Genomic DNA, 23,578 nt, shown 5'->3' with positions numbered 1-23,578 from the left:
TTTTCTGACACTTTGTGATTCTCCTTGCACACCGGGGACACATATTTATGGATAAAAGACATCAAAAAGTGAATTTTGCATAAAAGGGGACCTTTGAATGAAAGAAGATAGTTGTTAGTGCATTTGCGTCCTGGATTCTTATGAAATGTGTTCGTATTTAAGCTCCTGTGGCTCTGTCTTGAATGAAAGATGTAGGCCCCTGCCTTCTTAAGTGTAAGGGAGCTTTACTTGCTGATCAGTTGTGAAATAGAGACACTAACCAGGTGACTCCAACAGCAAATGTTCCACATGCCTTGACACATCTCAGGGGACGCCATCCATGCCAAGAAACATGCCTGAAATAATAAACATTTATTGTATCAACATGATTATTTTGATGCTTTGGCAACAGCTATACCTGAAATACTCATGCCAAAATGAAACCCCATTGAATTTAAACTGAGACCGAGAGAGTGGGGGTGGGGGAGTGACAGGGGGAGTGACCTGCACTTTCAGTTTGTGAAGTACAGAGGAAGCAACAGAGCGGTAGCCTATCGACAGAGGAAATAACGGACACTATGCAGCCTCCACCAAGGAAGGTAAGGCACTGATATAGAGTTCATATCAATGTAGAGTTAATCTTAATATGACACTTTGTGTCTTACTGCTTTCATCCTGCTTCTATACACTCGTCTTTGAAAGTTAACAGTTTTAAGAGCATCTTTACAACAGCTGCTTAGAGACAGTAGGTGAAATATGTTAATGTTGTACAGTACATTCATATATTTGAAATATTGATTTTTGGATAGTAGATATATTCTCTGTGACATCTCCTCCCTGCCAGCATGGAACATGTATTGGGTCCCATTGTGTGACTGCTGAAACAGGACATGTAGTGACTCTGCAAGGCTTTTGGTTTTTAAAAGAAAACACTGTGAAAGCTAATTTAATGATCTAAGTTATTTCAGACCACACAAGCTTTAGAGTTAGACTTAATAATATTGCTTTACTATAGGGCACACGTCGCAAATTAAAATCCATAAGAAGAAATTCACCTCAGATCAGATGTTAAGACCTTTTTTGAACACATGCAGCATAACAACATAAAATAGAGATTCAATGTGTTAGAACACAAGGAGGTAAAAGGTATGATACTAAAAACTATACACAGATAATGATCCCTCTCAAAAAAAAAAAAAAAATTAAGTGAAGCAATTCACGGGAGGCTTCTTTGTGAACATTGAGGATTTATTTAGTCACGGGCTGAACAGAAATGTGACTCCGTGGGTACGGTCGAATAGTCAGAAAATCAGCTCCTATCATCTATTCCTATCTACTATTCCTTGACCTTTGTGTGAAATGTCACGGGTTAAGGAATAGTGGATAGGAGAACTCAAAAGGAAAAGAGACTGTGGTGCTTTGAGAATGCCGACTGCACTTTCACTATCCCACATATGTATGATGAAGGACGTTATTAATGTGCGTCTGCTGTGGGGGACTACAGCTTCTATAAAGCGCACAGAGAGACTCTGCACCGTGCTCTGATGGTGTTGTTTTATGCTTTATGAACGAGGACAACAGAGAGACATATATTCTTCAGGACCAAGGTTGGAATTGAAATAAAAAAGGAAAGTGAAACTTATGCTCGTCACCCTCACCCTCCGGTCCACACGTATGAATCCACATGAATCCCAATATGTATGATTATATGAAAGATGTTAAAATGATACAAATGTGTTTATAATAAACTAGCTATGCCTTAACCTATCACTTTGTATATCACAATTCAAACATGTTTTAAAACGTTTCAGAAACCCCACACAGCTCAGTAAACACTGAAATGTGGACTTTATCTGATCAATTCAGTAAAAAAGTAACGTTCATATTTCTCCTTTTGGTTAATATAGAGCTGAATGTTCAAAACAAAGCACTTTGGAAAGTTACAGCATAAGTTTTAAACTGCTTAATAAGCACCGTAACTTTCATGAAACGTATTTCTCTGTCACGATTGTTTTTTTCCGTGAACGGCCGAATGTTGTGTCACGGTAATTGTTGCGGCCGCAAGGGATTGTGGGGGACAGCATGTTCTGGCAACAACCTCAATGTAACCATTCTATCTAGTGGACTGGTGGACAAACATTCCTATATTTTACCATTACAACATCCCTTTCCCCTTAAGCAGGTTATATGCATCCAACCGGAACATTGTAAAAATCTTTGAACTCTATACTGATGAAACAAGTGCCATTATCAGACACCAACAATTCAGGCAGTCCATGGTTACTGAAACTGGTACGCAGCCACTCAATTGGAGTGGCTGAAGTGGCAGAATTTACTGGAACCACATCCATCCATTTTGAGTGTGCACCGATGCGCACAAAAAACATTTTCCCCATGAATGGTCCAGCATAATCCGGAACATTTCGGTGCTCTTGACATGTTGTACAGGACATGACAGTATCCTCCACATCCTTGTCGAGCTTTGGCCACCATACATAGCTCCTAGCCAGTGCTTTCATTCTGGACACTCCCGGGTGGCACTGATGAAGCTGTCTCAAAACACTTTCTTGGCCTGGCTTTGACACAATAACTCTTGCGCCCCACAACAGACACCCATTTTGGATACTGAGTTCATGTTTCCTCACTGCATAGGGGCCAAACTCAATCTCCTTTAATTCTGATGTCCAGCCTCTGTGTACCATTTCCCGCACAGGTGAGAGTACTGGATCCTTATCTGTCCATACTTTCACTTCATCAGCTGTCACAAGTGTGATGTCAGAACTCTCCAGCATGAGAACCCTCTGTTCTGGCCTCTCCAGGTCAGGTTTCTCTGGTAGGGGCAGGCGGCTCAGTGCGTCTGCATTGTTGTGGTACTTTCCTTCTTTGTACACTATGGTGCATTCATAGGCTGTCAAGGTCACGGCCCAACGTTGGATCCTTGGTGATGCCATTTGGGGTACGGCTCGCATCTCACTGAAAAGTGACAACAGGGGCTTGTGATCTGTCACTATAGTGGACTTCCGTCCATAATGTACTTGTGGAAGCGTTTTATTCCAAAAACCACTGCCAGTCCTTCCTTTTCAAGTTGTGAGTTTTTTTCGGCAGCATTTAGTGTCCGTGATGTAAATCCAATGGGTCTTTCAGTCCCATCTGGCATGCGGTGTGAGAGCACTATACCTAATCTATATGGTGATGCATCACATGATAGTACAATGTCCTTTTCTTGGTCATAATGCACCAACATTTCAGCTGACTGCATCATGTCTTTTGACTTTTCAAACGCCGTCTGTTGTGGCTCTCCACTGCTACTTCGTGTCTTTTTGTAGCAGTTTGTGCACTGGAGCAAGGGTGGTTGACAGATAGGGCAGGAACTTGTTATAATAGTTTAACAGTCCTAGATATGATTTGAGCTCTATCACATTTGAAGGTGTGGGTGCCTCTTTGATTGCTTGCACCTTCTCATGGACTGGGTGCAGTCCTGTTGCATCCACCTTATGATCTAGAACCATCACTTCCTCACTCATGAAGGAACACTTGGTTATTCTGAGCCTGAGACCGGCCTCCTGTAGCTGTTTCAGCACAAGGACAAGAGTCTGCAGATGCTCTTGGTCGTCATTCCCTGTCAGCAGGATATCATCCAAGAATATTGCCACTCTAGGGATGTCCTGTAGACAGCCCCTCCATGGTTCGTTGAAAAATAGCTGGGCTAGATGATACTCTGAAAGGTAGCACTTTGTGTGTGAATAAGCCCTTGTGTGTATTTATGTTCACTTTTTTTTTTTGCTTCTTCATCCATAGGGATTTGGTGATATGCATGACTCAGATCTAGCTTTGTGAATTTCTGTCCACCTGACAGGCTGGCAAACCAGTCTTCAATCCTGGGAATTGGATACTGCTCCTGTTTTGATACTTGATTTACAGTAAGTTTGTAGTCACCGCACAACCTTGCTCATCTGGTTTTAACACCGGTAATCCAGTTTCTGCCAACTAGACTAGGGCTCGTCCCTGGCACAACTACCACAGGTAGGCTTTCTACTGACTTCTTGTGCTGCACTTTTACCATAACTGCCCCAAAAACATTTACCCTATGTTCTGTGTATGTTCTGAGTCTCACTCTGCATGGTTGTAGGGCTGGTTCACCACTGTTACCCCACATCTAGCCTGGCAAACCAGACCAAGATGTTTGGTCTGGGCACACACAATTGGCAGGGCTCAAACCGAGGGGCGGGATAAATGGTTGTCTTACATATTCCCTCTGCACGCAATAGGATAGCGCTACAACCAATCAGAGCAACGAAGAAGTTGACGTAGTCAGAGCGACGGAAAAAGTAACACAATACGTTCTACAACTAAAAATGTTTAGGTCTGAATCAAACATCCATTAGTTAACTGTTCTGTGATGTCACTGCTGTAACATCTGAGCCTTATAGAACTGTGTAACATCAGAGTAGTTTGTTATAGCTTTGGTTGTAGCATACCTCCAACATCATTCAGTTAAGATTACTTGTTGAATATCTACTTCATCACTAAACCATACTTACCATTTGCAAGTGAGATGAACCTCATCCACTACAATCCCTAATAGGTTTTCTTGGAAGACCTTGGTGGCCAACATATCTCGCCATTGTTTCTGAAGAAGCCAGGATTCAGGAGTCCCGTAAATCAACTGGCACCGGCCGCTTCGAATTTCCTCCTGGTCGCCTTTGCCAAGTTGCAGGGCCGGGAGTCCAAATTTGGTAGCCTCGTTTACCTGGTCCTCACTGAGTCCCATGCGTTTGGCCACCAGCGGAGCTAGCTGATAAATTAAACTTTTGCCGTATCCGGTCGGCAAAACTCAGAAAACATCTTTCTTCAGAATAATTGCCTTCAGTGCCGTTATCTGTTCATTTTTCAAAAAAAAGCTTAACTCCAAATTGTTTAAAGTCGAGGCCAAAGTCGATTCAAAAGACTGCTGTTCGCCAGCAGCAGCCATCTTCTTTATTTACAGGTAGCAGAGACCGGCAGGAACTACACGTGGAACGGTCGCAACTCTGTAGTCATTATGTTAAGCCTGCCCACCGACAATCACACGATGTGATTGGGCAAACCAGAGTTAAGAATTTGCAGCTCGCAAGCTAACGAGGAGTTACTAGGCAGAACACTGGCTGCAAATTAAATTAGCTACCGCTAGGGTGTGCCTAGCTTTCTAGGCTACCCCACATCCTTCATCCTTCAAACTGTGTTTCAGTCTCCTTGACAGTCAGTGTTTCTACAAATGGCTCCTCTGCTGTTATGTCTATTTCATCTATTTTGTACAAAGTGAACATGACCTCTTCTGTGTCTATGTCATCTTTTTCACCCTCCCCCTGGCTGACATAGTTTGCTCCCTGAGTTTTCACGTTCTTATATCTCTGATATACTCCACTTGTGAAGCACTAACTGAGCCTTTTGACCCACACACTTTCTGAATATGGCTCATCTTCCCACACTTGTGACTTGTTTCTTTAATAAATCTACAGTGGGACAGACAGCAGCGATTGCATTATTGAATGGTAAATATTAAAGAAAACACACACTTAAGCAGTTTTCCAGCTGTCATTGCATTATTGCATATTTGTTAATATCAGTTTTGCATTTGGAGAGGCAGGGTGACAACGGAAAGCTGGGTATTACTTAGATTAGTTTTAAATTGTATTGGAGAAAAGCTTTGTTCATGTTAGCATGGGTCGCACTACTGGCTTTAGTAGTTCTAACTTAACTTTTCCTTTCCATATCATTCATCTGATGATAGACGTCTCATGATTTCCATTTTAACGTAACTGGGCTGTTTTATTGATTTGTGATTTTGCTTATAAATTCCATACCAGTCTCTGCCAAAATCAGCTCCCGTTCACCACCAGCAGCAGCCCCCTTGGTTGATATGAGGCTGAAAAAGTGTTCATTTGGTTAAATTAAACTAGTTAACATTAAACTATGTACATTACAATACAAAGTTTCCTCACAGTAAATGAGTATCTGAGATATATCACGGGAACCTGAGTCTTCATGCTTCGTTCATGAGTTGACATCCCTTACACTAACTTCACCAATAAAGTTAACACGGAACAGTACAAAAAATGTAGTACAGTAAGTACTGTCAACATAATGAAAAGTTAGTATATCCCAAAAGTCTATGCGATATTAAATGAAATATTAATCACAAACCCCCCCCCCCTGATAATCAATCCAAATCCTGCTTGTTAGTTACCCAAAATAATTAATATAAAAGTCACTAACGATTCATTACCGAACTCTTACCTTCACAGCTGGCGAAGTCGCCCTAGCTAACTAGCAGGCAATGCTTGCAAATTGGTTGTAACAACCAAGATAAAATATAGATAATTACGCTGTGCATATATGAAGACCAGTATAAGCATCATAAAGGGCCTGTAATACAATATAAACAGTTGTTATTTCAAAAGAGGTCAATATTTCAGCAACTTACCTCTGGAACTAATCGATGCGCCGCAATGTAAGTGAACGGGGACCAACGCCCAAATGCCAATGTTTGGAACTATCTCGATGTCCATACCCCGGAAGTAGGCGCCGCCATTTTTTACAACGGAGGTCTATGGGAGTGTTGCAACTCTTAGTATCAGTATGCCTGTCAAGCAGCATTTCTGTTAACTTGCCTACATAGTTACAATCTTGCGCTAACTTCCTTAGCACAGCTACATACTCCATGACGGTTTCTCCCAGCTTCCTATTCCTTGAGTTCAATTTGTAGCGCTTCACAATTTCACTGGGTTTGGGGCAGTGGCGGTTCTACATGGAATTACACCCCGTACATAAACATAGTGCCTGCTAGTGAATGATGAGTGGTAATGTGGAATTACGGGAAGTCTGTGGTCACCTTTGCATTGGGCAATGAAGCCTGCATGTCGGCCCGTCATGGCGGGAGCCCCGTCTGTAGTCACCGACACCAGCTTTTCTAATGGGGTCTTTTTCTCTACGAAGGACCTCTTCACCGCGATGTAAATGTCAACTCCCCTCGTTGTTGTCTTCAGTGGCAGTAGTATCAGGAGTTCTGCTTTTGTGGAGAAATACTCAAACACCTTTCGGATAAATCTCATCATGCAATGTACCTCTTCTGTCCACTGACTCGTCGCACTGGATGCTAAACCACCGGCACTTAGCCAGATCCCGGTCCAGCTGCTCTGTCAAGTTCCCAGACCTAGCCGACACCCTCCTAACCATCGTACTTGCACCCAGTTGGACATCGGAGAGAGTGGAGATGACATCGGAACCATTCTTCTCGTCTTTGAAAACCGTGTTTGCAATAAGCATCATTGCACCTTTCAAGACCTCTCCGTCCGAAAGGGATTTCTTGTTCTTTATTAAAAAATGTGCAGCTCTAAATGAAGCTTCCGTTGCTTTTTGCGAGTCTTTCACCGGCCTCGTGACACAGTCGCCCGGCAAAGTGAACTTTTCTTTCACTGTTGTAAAAAAGTAATTTCTCTTTCGCTTTTCTTCCATGTTTAGGGTAAAACCCGCACCTAGCGCCCCATCGTAGCTGCTCCCGCTAGATTGTCTCAGCAATAGAGATTTGGCTTGCGCGTGTAATTGAACTCTGGCCCCAGAAAGGGTCAGAGTTCATATATACATAAAACCCTTTTTGTTTTTAAAATTGTATATTCAATATTGTCATTTTAAAATAAAATAAAAATGCAAGTGTTGTTGATTCAAAAAGAGCAGCAACACAATTAAATACAAATTTTAGACGGGGCTCCATGGTGACTAGTTTTAGAACATGCCCTGCAGGCGACTCACATGGTCCCTGCAAGTGACCAAGTGCCTGCGGGCACCGGGTTGGCTAACCCTGCTCTATACAGTGGATCCCCCGTTTCCCCCCTTGTCCATTCCATTTGGGAGACCCAGAGGTGAACTGTCAACCACGGCTGCGCCCCCTCCCCTTTCCCCTTCTCACACAGCTTCTGTGCACGGCATCTTCTTAGCAAGCAGGGGCGGCTGCAGATGCAGGCCTCGCCCGGCTGACGAGGTTCCTCATAAGACTGTAAGTCTGACTGCCAACTGAACTGAGCAAAATAGCTTTCTGCCGACGTATATCATCGATCACATTAGCTTCAAAAACAAATGGTGGAGAACTTCACAATATTTCGTCTGGGATTGACTATCAAAAGGCGCGGTGTTTCCTACCATGGACGCCGCCATCTCTTAGCGCACGCCACAGTCCGGTGTTTTGTGCCGTTAACCTAGCCACTCAGCAGTGTTGCTCATTTGCATGCATATCCACGAGGCATCTGCTGTAACTTTATCCTCGTTGCCATTTACGTAGTAACTCACGGGAGGCTTCTTTGTGAACATGGACGATTTATTTAGTCACGGGCTGAACAGAAATGTGACTGTATGCACGATAAAATAATAACAATTAAAACGTATTGAATAGAGGATTAACCATCTAGAGATAAAAAGGCCAACTTAAAAGGAAATGTCGCTGATAAAACTGTTAAATAATATAACTTAAAACATTTAATACCCTTAAAATAAATGAAACAATGTAAAATGTAAACGTTTTTTAAATAAATAATAGATTCTAAAAACTACATTTTAAGAAGGAGGATGTCGCTGATAAAATTTCATTCAAAAGGTGTGTCTTGAGCTGTCATTTAAAAAAAAATGTCTGACTGCAAGGCTTCTGTTTAAATGAACGCACTATAAAAGCTCATTAAATGTTATAAGTTATTTCAGACCTCACAGGCTTTAGAGTGAGACTCAAAAATATTCGCCCTAACTCAATTTAACCTAATGTTATTGCCAACTGTTGCATGTAGGCTACAGGAAATATAAAGAGGACACCACCTTTTTTTCTCAAACCAGTTGTAAAACACACACACAGTCCTTAAACATATGGACAAAATGAAAGCATTTATTTTCCTTACTTCAGAACACTCATTGAGATAAGTTTTTTAAAAAGTCATTGTTAAGGGTTATAATAAAACAAACACTGACTGATGGAATAGTGAAAGAAGTTCTCCCACAACATTGACTTCCCTACAACTGTTGCACTAAGTGTGTGTGTGTGTGTGTGTGTGTGTGTGTGTGTGTGTGTGTGTGTGTGTGTGTGTGTGTGTGTGTGTGTGTGTGTGTGTGTGTGTGTGTGTGTGTGTGTGTGTAGGTCAAGGAGAGTCAGCAGGTGAAGCTGGTGTTTTCAGAACAGCTGAGCAAACTGCAGAGCAAACAACATCAGGACACTGAGCTTCTGGAAGAGATCAGGTACAGTTGTTGTGAACTTTTGAAATCCCTTCGTTGATTCTCTGAGAAATGACGTGTCCTCTGTGTACCCTACCCCCCCAAGGACCTTCAGCAAGCAGCGAGCAGCTATGGAGAAAGAGTACGGTCAGGTGAGTGCACAGGGCTATTCTAGTCCACTATCAGTCGTATTACTGGAACATTGTTTTTTTTAACGGGAAATGCTCATGATTTATTGATTTGAGGTCCAATATCAGTACCTCAATGCTGTGTTGTGTGTGTGTATGTGTATGTGTATGTGTGTGTTGGTAATTTACAACACCAGGGTTATGCCTTCCCGAATAGGCACTCAGACATTTGAGTGTTGAGCCTTGGACATTTCTCGAACTCAACGATCGCCATCTTGGCTACGTAACGGAAATGGCGGGAACAGCTGTGATGGCTGGGGCTGCCATAAAGTGAATGATTTCGGGAATTTTCTCTATTAATATAAGTAGGAACATACTGTTAGAAGTCATCCTAATTGTATTTGGTGATTTGGGCAGTCTGCAATGATGATGCACCTCAAACAATAGTATCCAACAGTGGCGATCGTCCTGTCTGGTTGAGTCACAGCAGCCAACGGTGCTACCCGGTCCAAAGCAAGACACTGCCCAATTGTGTTCATAGTGTCAACGTGGAAGTGTACAGAGGGAGGTATCGAAAATGAGACGCAGCCTCAGATGTGCCTCACTCTCTGGAGAGAGCTTCACGTGTTCTCACTATGCTGGAGAATGTGGCACATACGTGTGATCCTCTAATAAATGTGTGTGTGTCGGTGTGTTTGTGTATACCCTGAGGTACTTTTAGTTTACAGCCACACTAGCCTTTCTGTGAGCCTGTACTTCAGCACAGTTGTGGATTAAATGAAATGCTGATTAGCATTAGAGCACAGCTGAGTCATGGAAAAGTCAGAATTTGGTAGTTGCTCATAATACACTGGACGCGCAACTGAAGCGCAGCGCATGTTGAGCGCACGTTGAGCGCACGTTGCAACAATAGATTCCATTGTAATCAATGAAAGTGGCTACACCAGATGTGAGAGCAGCGCGCAAATGCTGCGCAAGCGCCGCGCAGATTTGCTAAAATAGACCAGTCTTCTATTTATTTATTTTTGCGCGGGGTGTGCGCGACCCTTTTTACATAGAAATGAGTCATAACATGTCTGTATGTTTTCTTTTTTAATTCAACTACTGGTATACAGGAAATGAATACATGTTTCCTTTCACCGGAGACTCTTATAGACAAGTTGCCATGGAGATATCTGTTGTCGTCAAAATTCATTAGCCAAATTATTCAGCCTACAGATAAGATAACGACAGACGATCGATGGATGAAACACAAACTCGGTGTTGCAGTTTCATTGTTGTCATGCTGGATCCAAAAACTGAAGACAACGAAAGTGTTCCTTTGCCTGTACGTTGCACCGTACGTGCGCTGTATGTGCGCTGCCGGTGTAGCCAGTAAATGATACATTCTGCAGAACGTGCGCTCAACGTAAGCTGCGCTTCAGTGGCGCATCCAGTGTAGCCACGGCGTAAGGCATTACTACTAGGTAGTAGTGTTGTGTCTCATCGAAGATGTTAATCTTGTCAAGTTTCTTGTTTGGGTCATCATGCCCCAGGTCTATGGTTGGTCAGGTTTTATGTTTTGTTTAGTCATTTTTGTCTTGTCTCCCATTTCCTGTTTTGTTTTGGTACCCACCTCCTGCGTCTCGTTCCAGGTCTCTTGACTCCCTGTCACTGCTCTCGTCAGCGTCAGCCCCGCCCCTAATTGTTTCCACCTGTTCCCTGTCACCTCGTGTTTGAATAGTCCTGTCTCCCCCTGTCTTGTGCCAGTTGGTCTTGTCCTGTCTGTGAGTCAGTAACCAGTGTACCAGCATTGTGTTTTTTAATCCTCCATGTGAGCGTCTTGAGTTCTTGTTGTTTTTGTGCATTTTGGGGGGAAATAAAGTATTTTTTTAGTACTTTAACTCTGTCTGCTGGGGTCGTGCATTTGAGTCGTACTACCTTGTGTTTAAAGTTCGTGTCAAGTAGAGGTTGGGAATCACCAGGATCCCCACGATACAATACTATTGCGATACTTAAGCCACGCTACGATAGTATTGCGATTCTACGATATGAAAGTACTGCGATACGATATATTGCGATATGACGCATTTCTGATTTCTTTCTCCATCTTTGTTTGGACTAACTTCCTGCCAATCCCACTGACTTTACCCATGGCCATGAGCGCACAAGAAACAGCTCAGCACCATCTAGTGGATTGAAAAATCAATTGTTACTAAAGACTTTAATTTGGATTTGCAATATGAATAGTTTATATAATAAAATATCGATACTTGGTGTCCGTCTATCGATACAATATCACGCAAAAGTATCGCAATGCTATGCTGTGTCGATTATTTCCCCCACCCCTACTAGGTAGTATTATAATATACTTAAAAAACTATACTAACAGATAGAGTTGAGTGAAGAAGAGTTCAGAAAAGCATTGTGGGTACTTCAAATCACGTCCTCATGAGATGTGTGTTGTTTGAGTAACTGGTTAATAAAGAGTTTTTTTATTTTCAGGCTCTTCAGAGGTTGGCTGTCCAGTACCAGAAAAGAGACTGGCAAAGAGGAAACACAGATGCCATCGCCTCTGGGTACCACACAAACACACACACACACACACACACACACACACACACACACACACACACACACACACACACACACACACACACACACACACACACACACACACAATCACAGACACCGTAGCTCTCTCATCAGCTGCTTAACCTTTTAACATAACAATAATTACATTTTTAACAAAACATTTTTTTTCAGTTGGAATACATTTCAGCAGACGTGTTTAAAAGTGGCATTGGGGCTTTAATCAATATAAAATACTAGTCGAATAATAGAAGTTAGTGTGGTTTTGGCTCATGTTCCTATTAGTTTCATCATTTACTGAAAGGGGATCACTGAGAAGTTTAAAGGTCACTTACAATAATTAGGATTGTCAGTTTATGCCTATCGGTGTGTGTGCCTTCAGGAGTGTGTTTGGTGTGTGGCGATCGGTGGTAGATGCTACAGCTCAGTCTGCTGCATCGCGACTAGCCGCTGCAGAGGAATACCGCCGCCTGATTGGACAAGTCTCCAACAGTCTTCGCAATGCAAAGGACATCCGAGCTAAGAGAGTGAGAGAGCTGCACACACAGTGCTCCACTACTGAAAACACTCAGGAAGTTATTATCTGCAGTATCATCATTAAAACAAACTACTATCTGTGTGTTTCCGCTCACTGACAAGTTCATTTTAAGCAAACTTTTGAAATGTTAAGAAAAAATAAATATGTTTCGGCCAACTGCAGCATAGTTTCTTCAGAAGTTGGGATTATAGGCTTTAATGGCGGAAAACCTCCAGTTAAAAATGGAAAAAAGTTAAGGTTCTAATGTGTTTTAATTTGTCAAATTTGAATTGTTATTGAATGTCAGCAGTGTTGTAAAGTAACTAAGTACATTTACTCAAGTACTGTACTTAAGTACAATTTTCATGTACTTGTACTTTACTCGATTATTTCCACGTTATGCTACTCTGTACTTCTAATCCACTACAGTTCAGAGATAAATGGTGTTCTTTTACTCTAAATCTAAACACCTTTAGTTACTGTACCGATTTGGATTAATGATGGTAAATATAATCAAACCTTAAATCAGACTGTAGTTCACCTGGAGTAAATCCAGCAGCTACCCTGCAGTATACAAAGCCATTCAAACTAGCTGCACCTTTACCAGCTCTGAGAACACTTTAATGATCAATCATTATAAAACATATCAGAGATATTATTCTGAAATGGACCAATCAAACAATGACTACTTTTACTGTCTCTACTTTAAGTACATTTAGATGAGAGTACTTTCTACTTTCACTGGAGGAACATTTAGAATACTTTTACTGTGACAGAGTATTCCTACACTCTGGTACTTCTACTTTACTCACTACAAGATCTGAGTACTTCTACTTTTACTCAAGTACAAGATCTGAGTACTTCTACTTTTACTCAAGTACAAGATCTGAGTACTTCTACTTTTACTCAAGTACAAGATCTGAGTACTTCTACCTTTACTCAAGAACAAGTCATGCATGCATGTCAGCTAGTGTTAGCCATGTTTCATGCTGTCTGGAGACAAAGACAAACTTTCTCATGTGTGAAGAGAAGCTAAGAAGCCAACAATCAGTCAGTGGGAATCAGTCCTGTGAATGAAATACTCAGGTCAGGATGACCCAAAAACCTTTTTTGCAATTAAAGATTTCATCAAATTCCTTATAGTTTTTTAAAATGTGAATACAAATAAATGAATAGAAACATTTATGTGTGTGTGTGTGTGTGTGTGTGTGTGTGTGTGTGTGTGTGTGTGTGTGTGTGTGTGTGTGTGTGTGTGTGTGTGTGTGTGTGTGTGTGTGTGTGTGTGTGTGTGTGTGTGTGTGTGTGTGTGTGTGTGTGTGTGTGTGTGTGTGTGTGTTAGGGTCTGGAGCGGCTGCAGAGGGTCCAGGGGGAGGTGGTGGATGCTCTGAGGGAGCTGCAGCGGATCAAGAAGAGCTACCACCAGCTCAGCCACATCGCCAACGTAGCCAAAGAGAAGTCAGCTGATGCACAGACCAGGTTACACTGTTATGGCAAGCCGTTTGAGTATTTATTCCATATCCTTGATATCAGACGGCAGTTGCCTACACTAGTTGGCTCATTGTTAGCACTTGTTAGATATTTGGTCACACTAGTTTGGCACTCTGTTTTACGAGTTGAATACAAAAATCTACAAGTCACTCTTTTTCAGCAATTAGTGGCACTTTTGTCCGACTAGTTCCTACATAAGCCTTACTAGTGACACCAGGAGATGCAGTAATAGCACAGAAGTCGCAACTTGTAAGCGTTTTGATGAACTAGAGGTCCTCTGACCGTACTAGTGACACTGAAAGTCTTTAGTAGGAGAAGCTTATGTCAGAACTATTTGGACAAAAAAGTGCCACTAGTGGCTGAAAAATAATGACTAGTAAAAATTTTTATTCAACTAATAAAACAGAGTGCCAAACAAGTGCTAACAAAGAGCCACCTAGTGTACACAACTGCCGTCTGATATCAAGGATATGGAATAAATACTCAAACAGCTCGCCATACACTGTGTCCGTGAAGCAAAACAAACCAACAAAAATGGCTTTAATTAATGTTAATAAATTAAAAGATAAGAAGCTTCATTGTAGTGTAAAGATGTTATATAATATGTCTTTCAGGGCCAGAAAAAGTGAGCATGGGATCTTCTACTTTAAGACAGGACTACAAAAGATGACTGCTAAGGTATGAAACTGAATGATCTTTGTTATTATGGTTTGTATACAGAAATGAGCTGCTTACACAGACCAAAATACAATTCCGTCCTGTTTGTACCATTGGTCTGATGTTTGAGTATTTCCTTATATGCTGTATATATTATATCCCATATTATTGTGACTTAATTTTACATTGTTGAGCTGGTCCTATTGTGCTGATTCATTTGGAATGCAAAATTCTGTTGTGTTAATGCCTTTGGAACTGAACACCACCTAAAATGTTATCAAACTCCAAAATGTAATAACTTAACCAAGAATCAAAGAACATGCCTTGACTATTCTTTTAAAGAAGGAACATTGGATTTGAAATGAACAAACTTGAAGGTTAACGTGCATATACTTACCGCAGCATACGTGAAATGCACTTGAATATAATCAAATGTTGTCAATTATGTGGATCTCTACACTTCTTATCTTACAAATATTCATGAGCTAAATAAATAAGAAACTCAACAATTTAAGTTTTCAGTCCCCCAGGTAGAGCGCAGGGATTTGTAGTCTATTATTTAAAAATGTTGTAGTAAATCCTGTAATAATAACAGCTGGGTCTGCGACTGGATGCCACTGGGCCCACAAAAACATCTTCCAATACATCCAAATGGTCGGTTTCTGTCTCTACCAGGGACAAACGTTTCAGAAAGAGTTCATTTAAATTCAATTATATCATTATATGTGAAATGATTACATCAGCAGCTTTAAAAAAGGAAATGAACCATTCAAAAGTTATTTAATTATGAGAACATGGTTATATGTTGGTCCCTTTTGCATAAAAAAAAAAGTGTTTTAGTTGTTGCATTCTCACTTTAAAACAACAACAAATACAATTATGTGTGCGTGTGTGTGTGTGTGTGTGTGTGTGTGTGTGTGTGTGTGTGTGTGTGTGTGTGTGTGTGTGTGTGTGTGTGTGTGTGTGTGTGTGTGTGTGTGCAGCTCAACGCCAGTTTGAGGGAGTGTGACGATCGCTTGACGGAAGCTCGTAACGAGTATCTGCTGGCTTTATCAGCCGTCAACGGCCATCACCAACACTACTATACTCACGACTTACCCCACATAATGGAGGTAAACACACACGCACACACACACACACACACACACACACACACACTAACACACACATACACACACACACACACACACACACACACACACACACACACACACACACACACACACACACACACACACACACACACACACACACACACACACACACACACACAACACAAACACACACACACACACACACTCACACACACACACACACACACACACACACACACTCACACACACACACACACACACACACACACACACACACACACACACACACACACTAGAAAGGGAAGCTGTAAATCTGATAAATCAGTGATTTCCTGAGCTGTTGCAGACTGCTGGTCTGATCAGTTTGCTTGCAGTGTAAGACTTATTCACTCAATATGTCAATCAACTCCTCATCTCCTCCTTCTTGGTGTATCATTTTACAAACAAAACATGTCACACCCTTATTCTAATAATTACCTTTAACTAATAACACTGGTAGAAAGGTCCACAGGTGATCGCTCAAACAATGTGACAATTTCAGCAATATGCAGTCCATTGGGGGTTCTAGAACATTGTACATGGGGTAGAAAGGGGTCATGGCAGGGTGGCATTGGAGGGCGGACAGTAGGTAGGATTTTATTCTGTACTGTATATATCCTTTGTGTTGTTATATCATGCCCTAACACACATTTTCTTAATTACAAAAAATAATATACAGTCTAAAACAGCAGACAATACTCATGGTTAGTACAAGAAGACTGCCCTAAAATATTTAGTAAAAGTACTGAGTTATAATTAAGTCCACAAAGGACATCAGCCAACTCTTAAGAGAGCTTAAGGCGGGATTTATTTACTTATTTATCATTATAATAATACTTTTTTTTTCTTTGACCTAATTTATTTATTTGTTTACTTTTTATTATTTTATTGCATGTGTGGAAAAAATGTTCTGTGTTTGGGGTAAGTGGAAAAAAGTGGGTAAATATTGGTATCATGCCCCTTATTTTTTTTAATTAAATAAATATATACAAAAATAAAATAATAAGAGAGCTTAAAGCGATCTGTGCATGAAAAATTTCGCAACATATTTCTCAATACTAAGAGCTGCTAGATTGTGCTGCTGTAATGGAATATGCATATACTGTATGTCCATTTTTAAACCTATTACCAAACAATAGTAAGGAGAATTTCGGTCTTAACTTTACACAAAACAACCAAGAGGCCCTTAAAAGATTTATGGTTATTTGATTAATTATCAAGATTTTGCTAAATTTAAACACCTTTAAAAAATATTATGATTATGAACAAAGGCCAGAGATACATCAGTATCAGCTGATTTTTTTTTCAGGCTGCGGAACTCTCAAAATCCACCACAAAAAAGAGATTTCCTTTGTAGCACAAATGGACTACAACTGCATTCGTTGAGCAAACCTGTGTTTTACAAGGACAATAGGCAAGGCAATTGAAAGTGCTTTACAGAAATGAAAGACATTAAGAGCATTAAGAAATAGCATTTAAAAGCAGTCATTTAAGAGCAAAGATAATGAAATAAACACAACAGGTATAAAATACATGAATAAAAGTTACAGTGCAGAATAAAAGTCACAGTACAATGTAAGATCAGAACAGTTCAATTAAAAGCAGCGGCAAAAAGAAATGTTTTCAGCCTGGATTTAAAGTAGTAGAGTAGCAGCGGACCTGCAGGGTTCTGGGAGTTTGTTCCAGATATTTGGAGCATAATAACTGAACGCTGCTTCTCCTTGTTTAGTTCTTAGTCTGGAGACAGAAAGTTGACCCGTCCCAGAAGACCTGAGAGTTCTGGATGGTTCATAATGTAGCAGGAGATCAGAAAATGTATTTTGGGCCTAAACCATTCAATGCTTTATAAACCAGCAGCAGAACTTTGAAATCAGTTCTTTGACAGACAGGAAGCCAGTGTAAAGACTTCAGAACTCGAGTGATGTGATCCACTCTCTAGTGTAAAGACTTCAGAACTGGAGTGATGTGATCCACTCTCTTAGTGTAAAGACTTCAGAACTGGAGTGATGTGATCCACTCTCTCAGTGTAAAGACCTCAGAACTGGAGTGATGTGATCCACTCTCTCAGTGTAAAGACCTCAGAACTGGACTGATGTGATCCACTCTCTCAGTGTAAAGACTTCAGAACTGGAGTGATGTAATCCACTCTCTCAGTGCAAAGACTTCAGAACTGGACTGATGTGATCCACTCTCTCAGTGTAAAGACTTCAGAACTGAACTGATGTGATCCACTCTCTCAGTGTAAAGACCTCAGAACTGGACTGATGTGATCCACTCTCTCAGTGTAAGACCTCAGAACTGGACTGATGTGATCCACTCTCTCAGTGTAAAGACGTCAGAACTGGACTGATGTGATCCACTCTCTTGGTGTTAGTGAGGACTCGAGCCACAGCGTTCTGAATCAGCTGCAGCTTTCTAATGGATTTCTGAGTGAGACCTGTAAAGACACCGTTACAGTAGTCCAGTCTACTGAAGATAAAAGCATGGACAAGTTTTTCCAGATCCTGCTGTGACATTAGTCCTTTAATCCTAGATATGTTCTTCAGGTGATAGTAGGCGGACTCAGTAACTGTTTTAATGTGACTGTTGAAATTCAGAGTCCATGACTACACCAGGTTTCTGCCGTTAGCTGTTGTTCTGAACAGTGCTGACTGAAGAATCTCCTCAGTTTTCTCTTTGTTTAATTGGAGAAAGTTCTGACTCATCCAGTCATTGATTTGTTCAATGCACTTACTCATGTGTGTTTGAATTGGAGCATAGACTCCTGGTGAAATGGTAATGTAAATGTGTGTATCATCTGCATAGCTATGGTAACTTGTTTTGTTGCTTTTCATCATCAGAGCCAGTGGAAGCATGTAGATGTTAAAGAGAAGAGGCCCCAAGATGAGCCTTGAGGAACCCCACATGTCATATTTGTCAGCTCTGATGTGTAGCTGCCTATAGAAACAAAGTGTTTCCTGTCCTTTAAGTAGGATTCAAACCCATTTAGAACTGTTGCCGAAAGTCCCAACCAGTTTTCTAGTCGGTCTAGTAATATGTTGTGGTCAACAGTGTCAAATGCAGCGCTGAGATCCAATAATACTAGCACTGAGATTCTGTCTGTGTTTAAGTGGATGTCATTGAAGACCTTAACAAGAGCAGTCTCAGTGCTGTGGTGCGGTCCAAAGCCTGACTGGAACACATCAAAACAGTTATTTGCACCCAATAAATTACTCAGCTGTTTAAAAACTATCTTTTCAATGATTTTAACTAGAAATGGGAGGTTTGATATGGGCCTGTAATTATTCATTACTGAAGCGTCTAGATTATTATTTTTTAAGGGCGGTTTAATTACTGAAGTTTTCAGGGCCTGTGGAAATACACCTGAGTGAAGAGACCTGTCTACTATATGAAGTAGCTCTGAGGACATGCTATGAAAAACATTTTAGAAAAATCTTGTAGGTATAATATCAAGGCAGCAGGAGGAGGACTTCAGATGTTGAATAATGTCCTCTAGGTCTTTATCATTAATCTGATGGAATTGTGTCACGGTGTTTGAATTGATTTTAAGTGGACACAAGGATAACACATTTGCTGTACCTGATACAGAAACAGATACAGAATAATGAACCTTTAAAGCATTATTAGGTGAATATGTGGTGAAACTATAATTGAAATATTCAAAAATGACTCTATTTCTCTCCTCAGCAAATGGACGGTGATGTTTATGATAATTTTAGAGGCCACTTCGCCCTGCTGTGTGGGACAGAGATGGACACTTGTCTCAGAACACACAAACAGTTCAGCACCATATGGGACAGTGTGGCCAAGGTATGTGTGCGTGACAGCCGCAGTGTATGTTCTCAAATCAAAGAATTCTACACGCTAAGTCTCCCACGGCGGCCCCTGAAAAGCCAGACATAAGACATGTCTCACTTTGCTCTGAAAAGACGGGGGTGGGGGCAGGGGTCACAGGGAGGTATAGGCCGACAGGAAGCAGGAATGTGGACACTTGGGAATGAAGATATATTAAACATGCAAGAAGAGGTGTAAATAAATAAGGACAAAGACAGATTTAAAGATATATCTTTTGAATCTTGAGGGAAGAGATAAATAGGTTTGTTCAACGTTTAAAAGGAGCAGAATTTACAGAAGGAAATCTAACACATACTTGAAATGTCTGCACTAAGGTGGCAGCTGAGTGACATCTGAGGTTCATGTTGCGAGGGCGTAGAAAGCGTTGTAGACCTTGGTCTTCCTTTCTGTAGAGAGGGAAATACTGAGATTTTGTCCACCCACATCCAGTCTAATAAGGCTTGAAACTCTTTTGGTGGCTTGAAGGTACAACCGGTCCCAGCCAACTCTGACAAACTCTGAATATTTTCTTCAACTGGAACAGTAGGAGGTATTGGTTTGTTTGTAACATTAATGTGTTGCTGTGTTCTCAGGTGACCAGAGAGAGAAATGTTCTGCAGTTCCTTCAGGAGTCTGTTTCCTTCAGCAAAACCCCTGAATTCACCTTCCAGCCCGCTCCAGGTGACAAGGTGTGTGTGAGGTCAGCTGTGCAGGAGTTCATGTTTACATATTCTGACTGAAATAAGTAACATTTATTTTACCTGCCTTTTTTGTGATAAAACTAACTTTAAAGAGGCCCTATTATTGCTTTTTCCCCTTTCCTGTACTTTTGTTCTATAGGTTTTAGTGCATGTAAATGGTAATGTGTTCCCTGAAATTGTTTTCCACTCACTCAGGACTTTGATTCCTTTGTTTACTTCTGTGACATATTGACATCCATATATAGCACTTGTGCTTCTATCGGCTAGGGCTCCAACACGTTGTACATGACAGGCTAAGGAAATCGACATCACTGAGCAGCTAACCAATCAGAGCAGACTGGGCTCTGGTTTCAGACAGAGGGTGAAAAGAGTTGCTGCAGCACAGACAGTATGAGAAAAATAAAGAGCTTTCTGAACATTAAAGGGTGGAGACATGTCCAAGTAGAAGCAGGAAATACAAATATGAACCTGAAAAGGAGCAGAATAGGGCCCCTTTAAGTCAGTAACAAACTAAGAAAAACCTTTATAGTATCAACTTTAATAGTTTGCAGTCCAGTATAACACCTGTGCTTTTGAGTACGTAATAATATTCACAAAGGCTGTTGTATTGACTCTCGGCTGATGTATGCTGGAACACAGAATAGAGGGATGTGTGACTCTGGTGTCTTCAGGTGTCTGCTCTGCAGGAGCTCAGCGCTGCAGAAGCAGAGGGCTGCCTGGTGAAGGAGGCCAAGAAGTGGGCTACCAAAGCTGCCAAAGACTACAAGATCATCAAACACGGAGAGAGAGTGAGTCCTTCGTTAAATTATTATTATTATTATTATTTCATGATTCATGTGCTTTGGGCAGGCCATAACAAATAAATGTATATGGACCTCTGTCTATGTTTCTGTCAGGCTCTGCAGACGTTAGCAAGCCGGTTGAAGCTCTTATCTGGGGACACGTGCCTCAGTGTGGAGCAGAAGATAGCAGAGGTGCAAGACAGTGTGAGGAAAGCCAAGGTACTTGATTCACCCTGAACACCTAGGCTATTCAGTTCTTCAGTCTGGTGTTATATTATAATTACACACGTATAAGCCCGAAATACACACACACATACACAAACAGAATATATAGGCAAGCACTAATGCAATAAGGTGTCAGAGCAAAGCGTCTGCCAGTGTTCCGGCGGCAAGTAGAGGTTTGGTGCCTTGAGGTGAACTGACACCTCTCCAACTACTGGTCCACACTCTGTATTTTGATCAGGACTTGAACCAGCGACACTTCGGTTCCCAAGCAAAACCTACAAACTGAGCCACTGCAGCTCCACATTTGTACTAAATAACTTAATATGAGTTATGACTCTGAGAACAGTATGTTTTTTATGGTAAAACCCCTAGCTTATTGCGACCATTTGGTTTTGAACAAAACAAAAAAAGCTCATGTTAAAATTTCATGCAAATAGATGAAAGACTTTACTGTCACCCTTCTCTACACAGCGCTGTACAATTCATTAATAACTTTAAGGTGGCGTAATCTGTGTGTGTGTGTGTGTGTGTGTGTGTGTGTGTGTGTGTGTGTGTGTGTGTGTGTGTGTGCGTGCGTGCGTGCGTGCGTGCGTGCGTGCGTGCGTGCGTGCTTGTCTCTTACTGACTGTCTTCCTCTCAGCTCAGCAGGCTGAAGGCAGAGGCTCGTCTGGCTCTGCTGTCAGACTGCGTCACCGGAATCGAGCTGTGGTTTCACAACGCCATGACCCAGGCAGAGGAGGAGCTGGAGAGGGAGAGACACCTCAGTGAACAGAGGAAGTCTACTGAGGACTTTTCGGTATGCAAACACACACTAAATCAAACTCCAGGAAATTCTGGGTAAATATGTGGAGAATTATTGGGGAGCCCGTTTTTCTAGCCGAACTATTTGTGTGGAGGTATATAGCCTACATGTGTGCACAATCAGATTTGTAAATGTGTAAAGAAATCTCCAAATCTATAATGTCATATTTTTATTTTAAATGCATAGATAAATCTTTAATTTGTTAACATAGATTATTGTTCAGAAAGTTACAGATTACAGACAAGTAATCAGTAATAACCCAGACAGGTCCTCAGATCGGCTTGCTAGATACAAAATGGATTTTGCTAATCTCCTGCAGTGGCAGAGATCTGTGGGTGGAGATGTGTCTGCTCTGCATGCACTGTACCTCATCAGTTATACAGTTTATACCACTAGTCCTCGCAGCACCAGGTGATTTACAAAATGTTCGGTAATGTGGTTATTGTAGGTTTCGAATGAGAGGGATTGATCAAAGATGTAAACACATTTAAGGATGTGTGTGCTGACTATTGCCACTTAATATCACCTAAGATTGGCTAAACTTGGTAAACTAATTGGATGCGTGTCATGGCACACGTTTAAATATGGTGTTTTACTGCCACCTTGTGGTTAATTTTGAGATAGTCAAGCACTAACAGGAAGTTAACGTGCATTCGCAATAGTTGTACTCGTACTCTGTCTTACCGAGAAGTTGAGTCACTTACTTAACACGTTCATGCTTGAGAAGGCTTTACTTGTAAGTACACAAAATACTGTATGAGCCACTGTTTGTTTTGTAGTCTGTTTAATGTGATGGAAAACGTTTTTGGGAAACTAGCATCATTAGATTAGATATGAAACCCTGCCTTAATGTAGCGTGTTTAGCATTATAGCTAACATTTGCCTGTTAGGCTATATGTACCTTTGTGCAACGTGAACCAATATATTCTTTAATTTGTACTATTTGTTTACTTGCAGTTTTACAAATATCTAGAGGGAAAAACACTTCAATAGAAGAAAAGAAAGAAGTAAACAACAAAGGAAATACACTTCTGCTTCCAAGTCTTTTATTTGCTAGTTTAGCCCTCAGAGTGTTAGCTGTCTGTCAAGTTGGGCAAAGGAGCGCGCAGCTAGGACAGAACAATGCGTGTAATCTCCAGGTACGACAAAGTTTTCAGCTTTCAATATCTTTTATTCAGTGTGTATGTGCACAGACAGGTCAAAAAACTGTTGCTCTCCAAGTCCCAATCGCCGCACTTGTGCCAGTGAGGTCACTTAAAAACCAAGTGCGCCATCTAGTGCTCAACACAAAAACATACAAAGGGGCACAACAATGTGTGGGACAGCAGAAACAGTGGAGCCAACAATACAGAGGCAGACATTATGGCAGATTTTTAATGAGTGATTTAGGTTCCAACTGAGTTTGGGGAAGTTAGATTGTATCCAGGTTTTTATAACTCTGCAGCAGTTTATGAGGGTAGAGTGAGTGCATCAGTGATAGATTTGGTGGAGATGTAGAGCTGGGTGTCATCGGCATAACAGTGGAAACAAAGG

General features: G+C 41.2%; 1 protein-coding gene across 3 annotated transcripts in view; it reads left to right on the top strand.

Moving 5' to 3' along the window:
- Positions 1-509: 509 nt before the first annotated feature.
- LOC134859296 (F-BAR and double SH3 domains protein 1-like) overlaps positions 510-23,578 on the top strand; it is a 31,687-nt gene continuing 8,618 nt past the window's right edge. The window contains exons 1-13 of one of the 3 annotated variants that reach the window (XM_063875687.1): positions 510-578; positions 9,134-9,231; positions 9,314-9,359; positions 11,820-11,893; positions 12,289-12,433; positions 13,763-13,878; positions 14,526-14,589; positions 15,552-15,680; positions 19,389-19,511; positions 20,129-20,224; positions 20,908-21,024; positions 21,133-21,237; positions 21,884-22,039. In XM_063875687.1, the coding sequence (XP_063731757.1) occupies positions 558-578; positions 9,134-9,231; positions 9,314-9,359; positions 11,820-11,893; positions 12,289-12,433; positions 13,763-13,878; positions 14,526-14,589; positions 15,552-15,680; positions 19,389-19,511; positions 20,129-20,224; positions 20,908-21,024; positions 21,133-21,237; positions 21,884-22,039 (1,290 nt within the window). In that variant the 5' untranslated portion in view covers positions 510-557. Of the gene's footprint in view, positions 579-9,133; positions 9,232-9,313; positions 9,360-11,819; positions 11,894-12,288; positions 12,434-13,762; positions 13,900-14,525; positions 14,590-15,551; positions 15,681-19,388; positions 19,512-20,128; positions 20,225-20,907; positions 21,025-21,132; positions 21,238-21,883; positions 22,040-23,578 lie in introns of all 3 variants that reach the window. The other 2 variants (XM_063875688.1, XM_063875689.1) reach the window with 2 other exon arrangements.

The sequence above is a fragment of the Eleginops maclovinus genome, chromosome 23 (assembly GCF_036324505.1).
Source record: "Eleginops maclovinus isolate JMC-PN-2008 ecotype Puerto Natales chromosome 23, JC_Emac_rtc_rv5, whole genome shotgun sequence".
NCBI lineage: Eukaryota > Metazoa > Chordata > Actinopteri > Perciformes > Eleginopidae > Eleginops > Eleginops maclovinus.
Note: the sequence above shows the minus strand (reverse complement) of the source record. Positions and strands in the feature narration are given on the sequence as shown.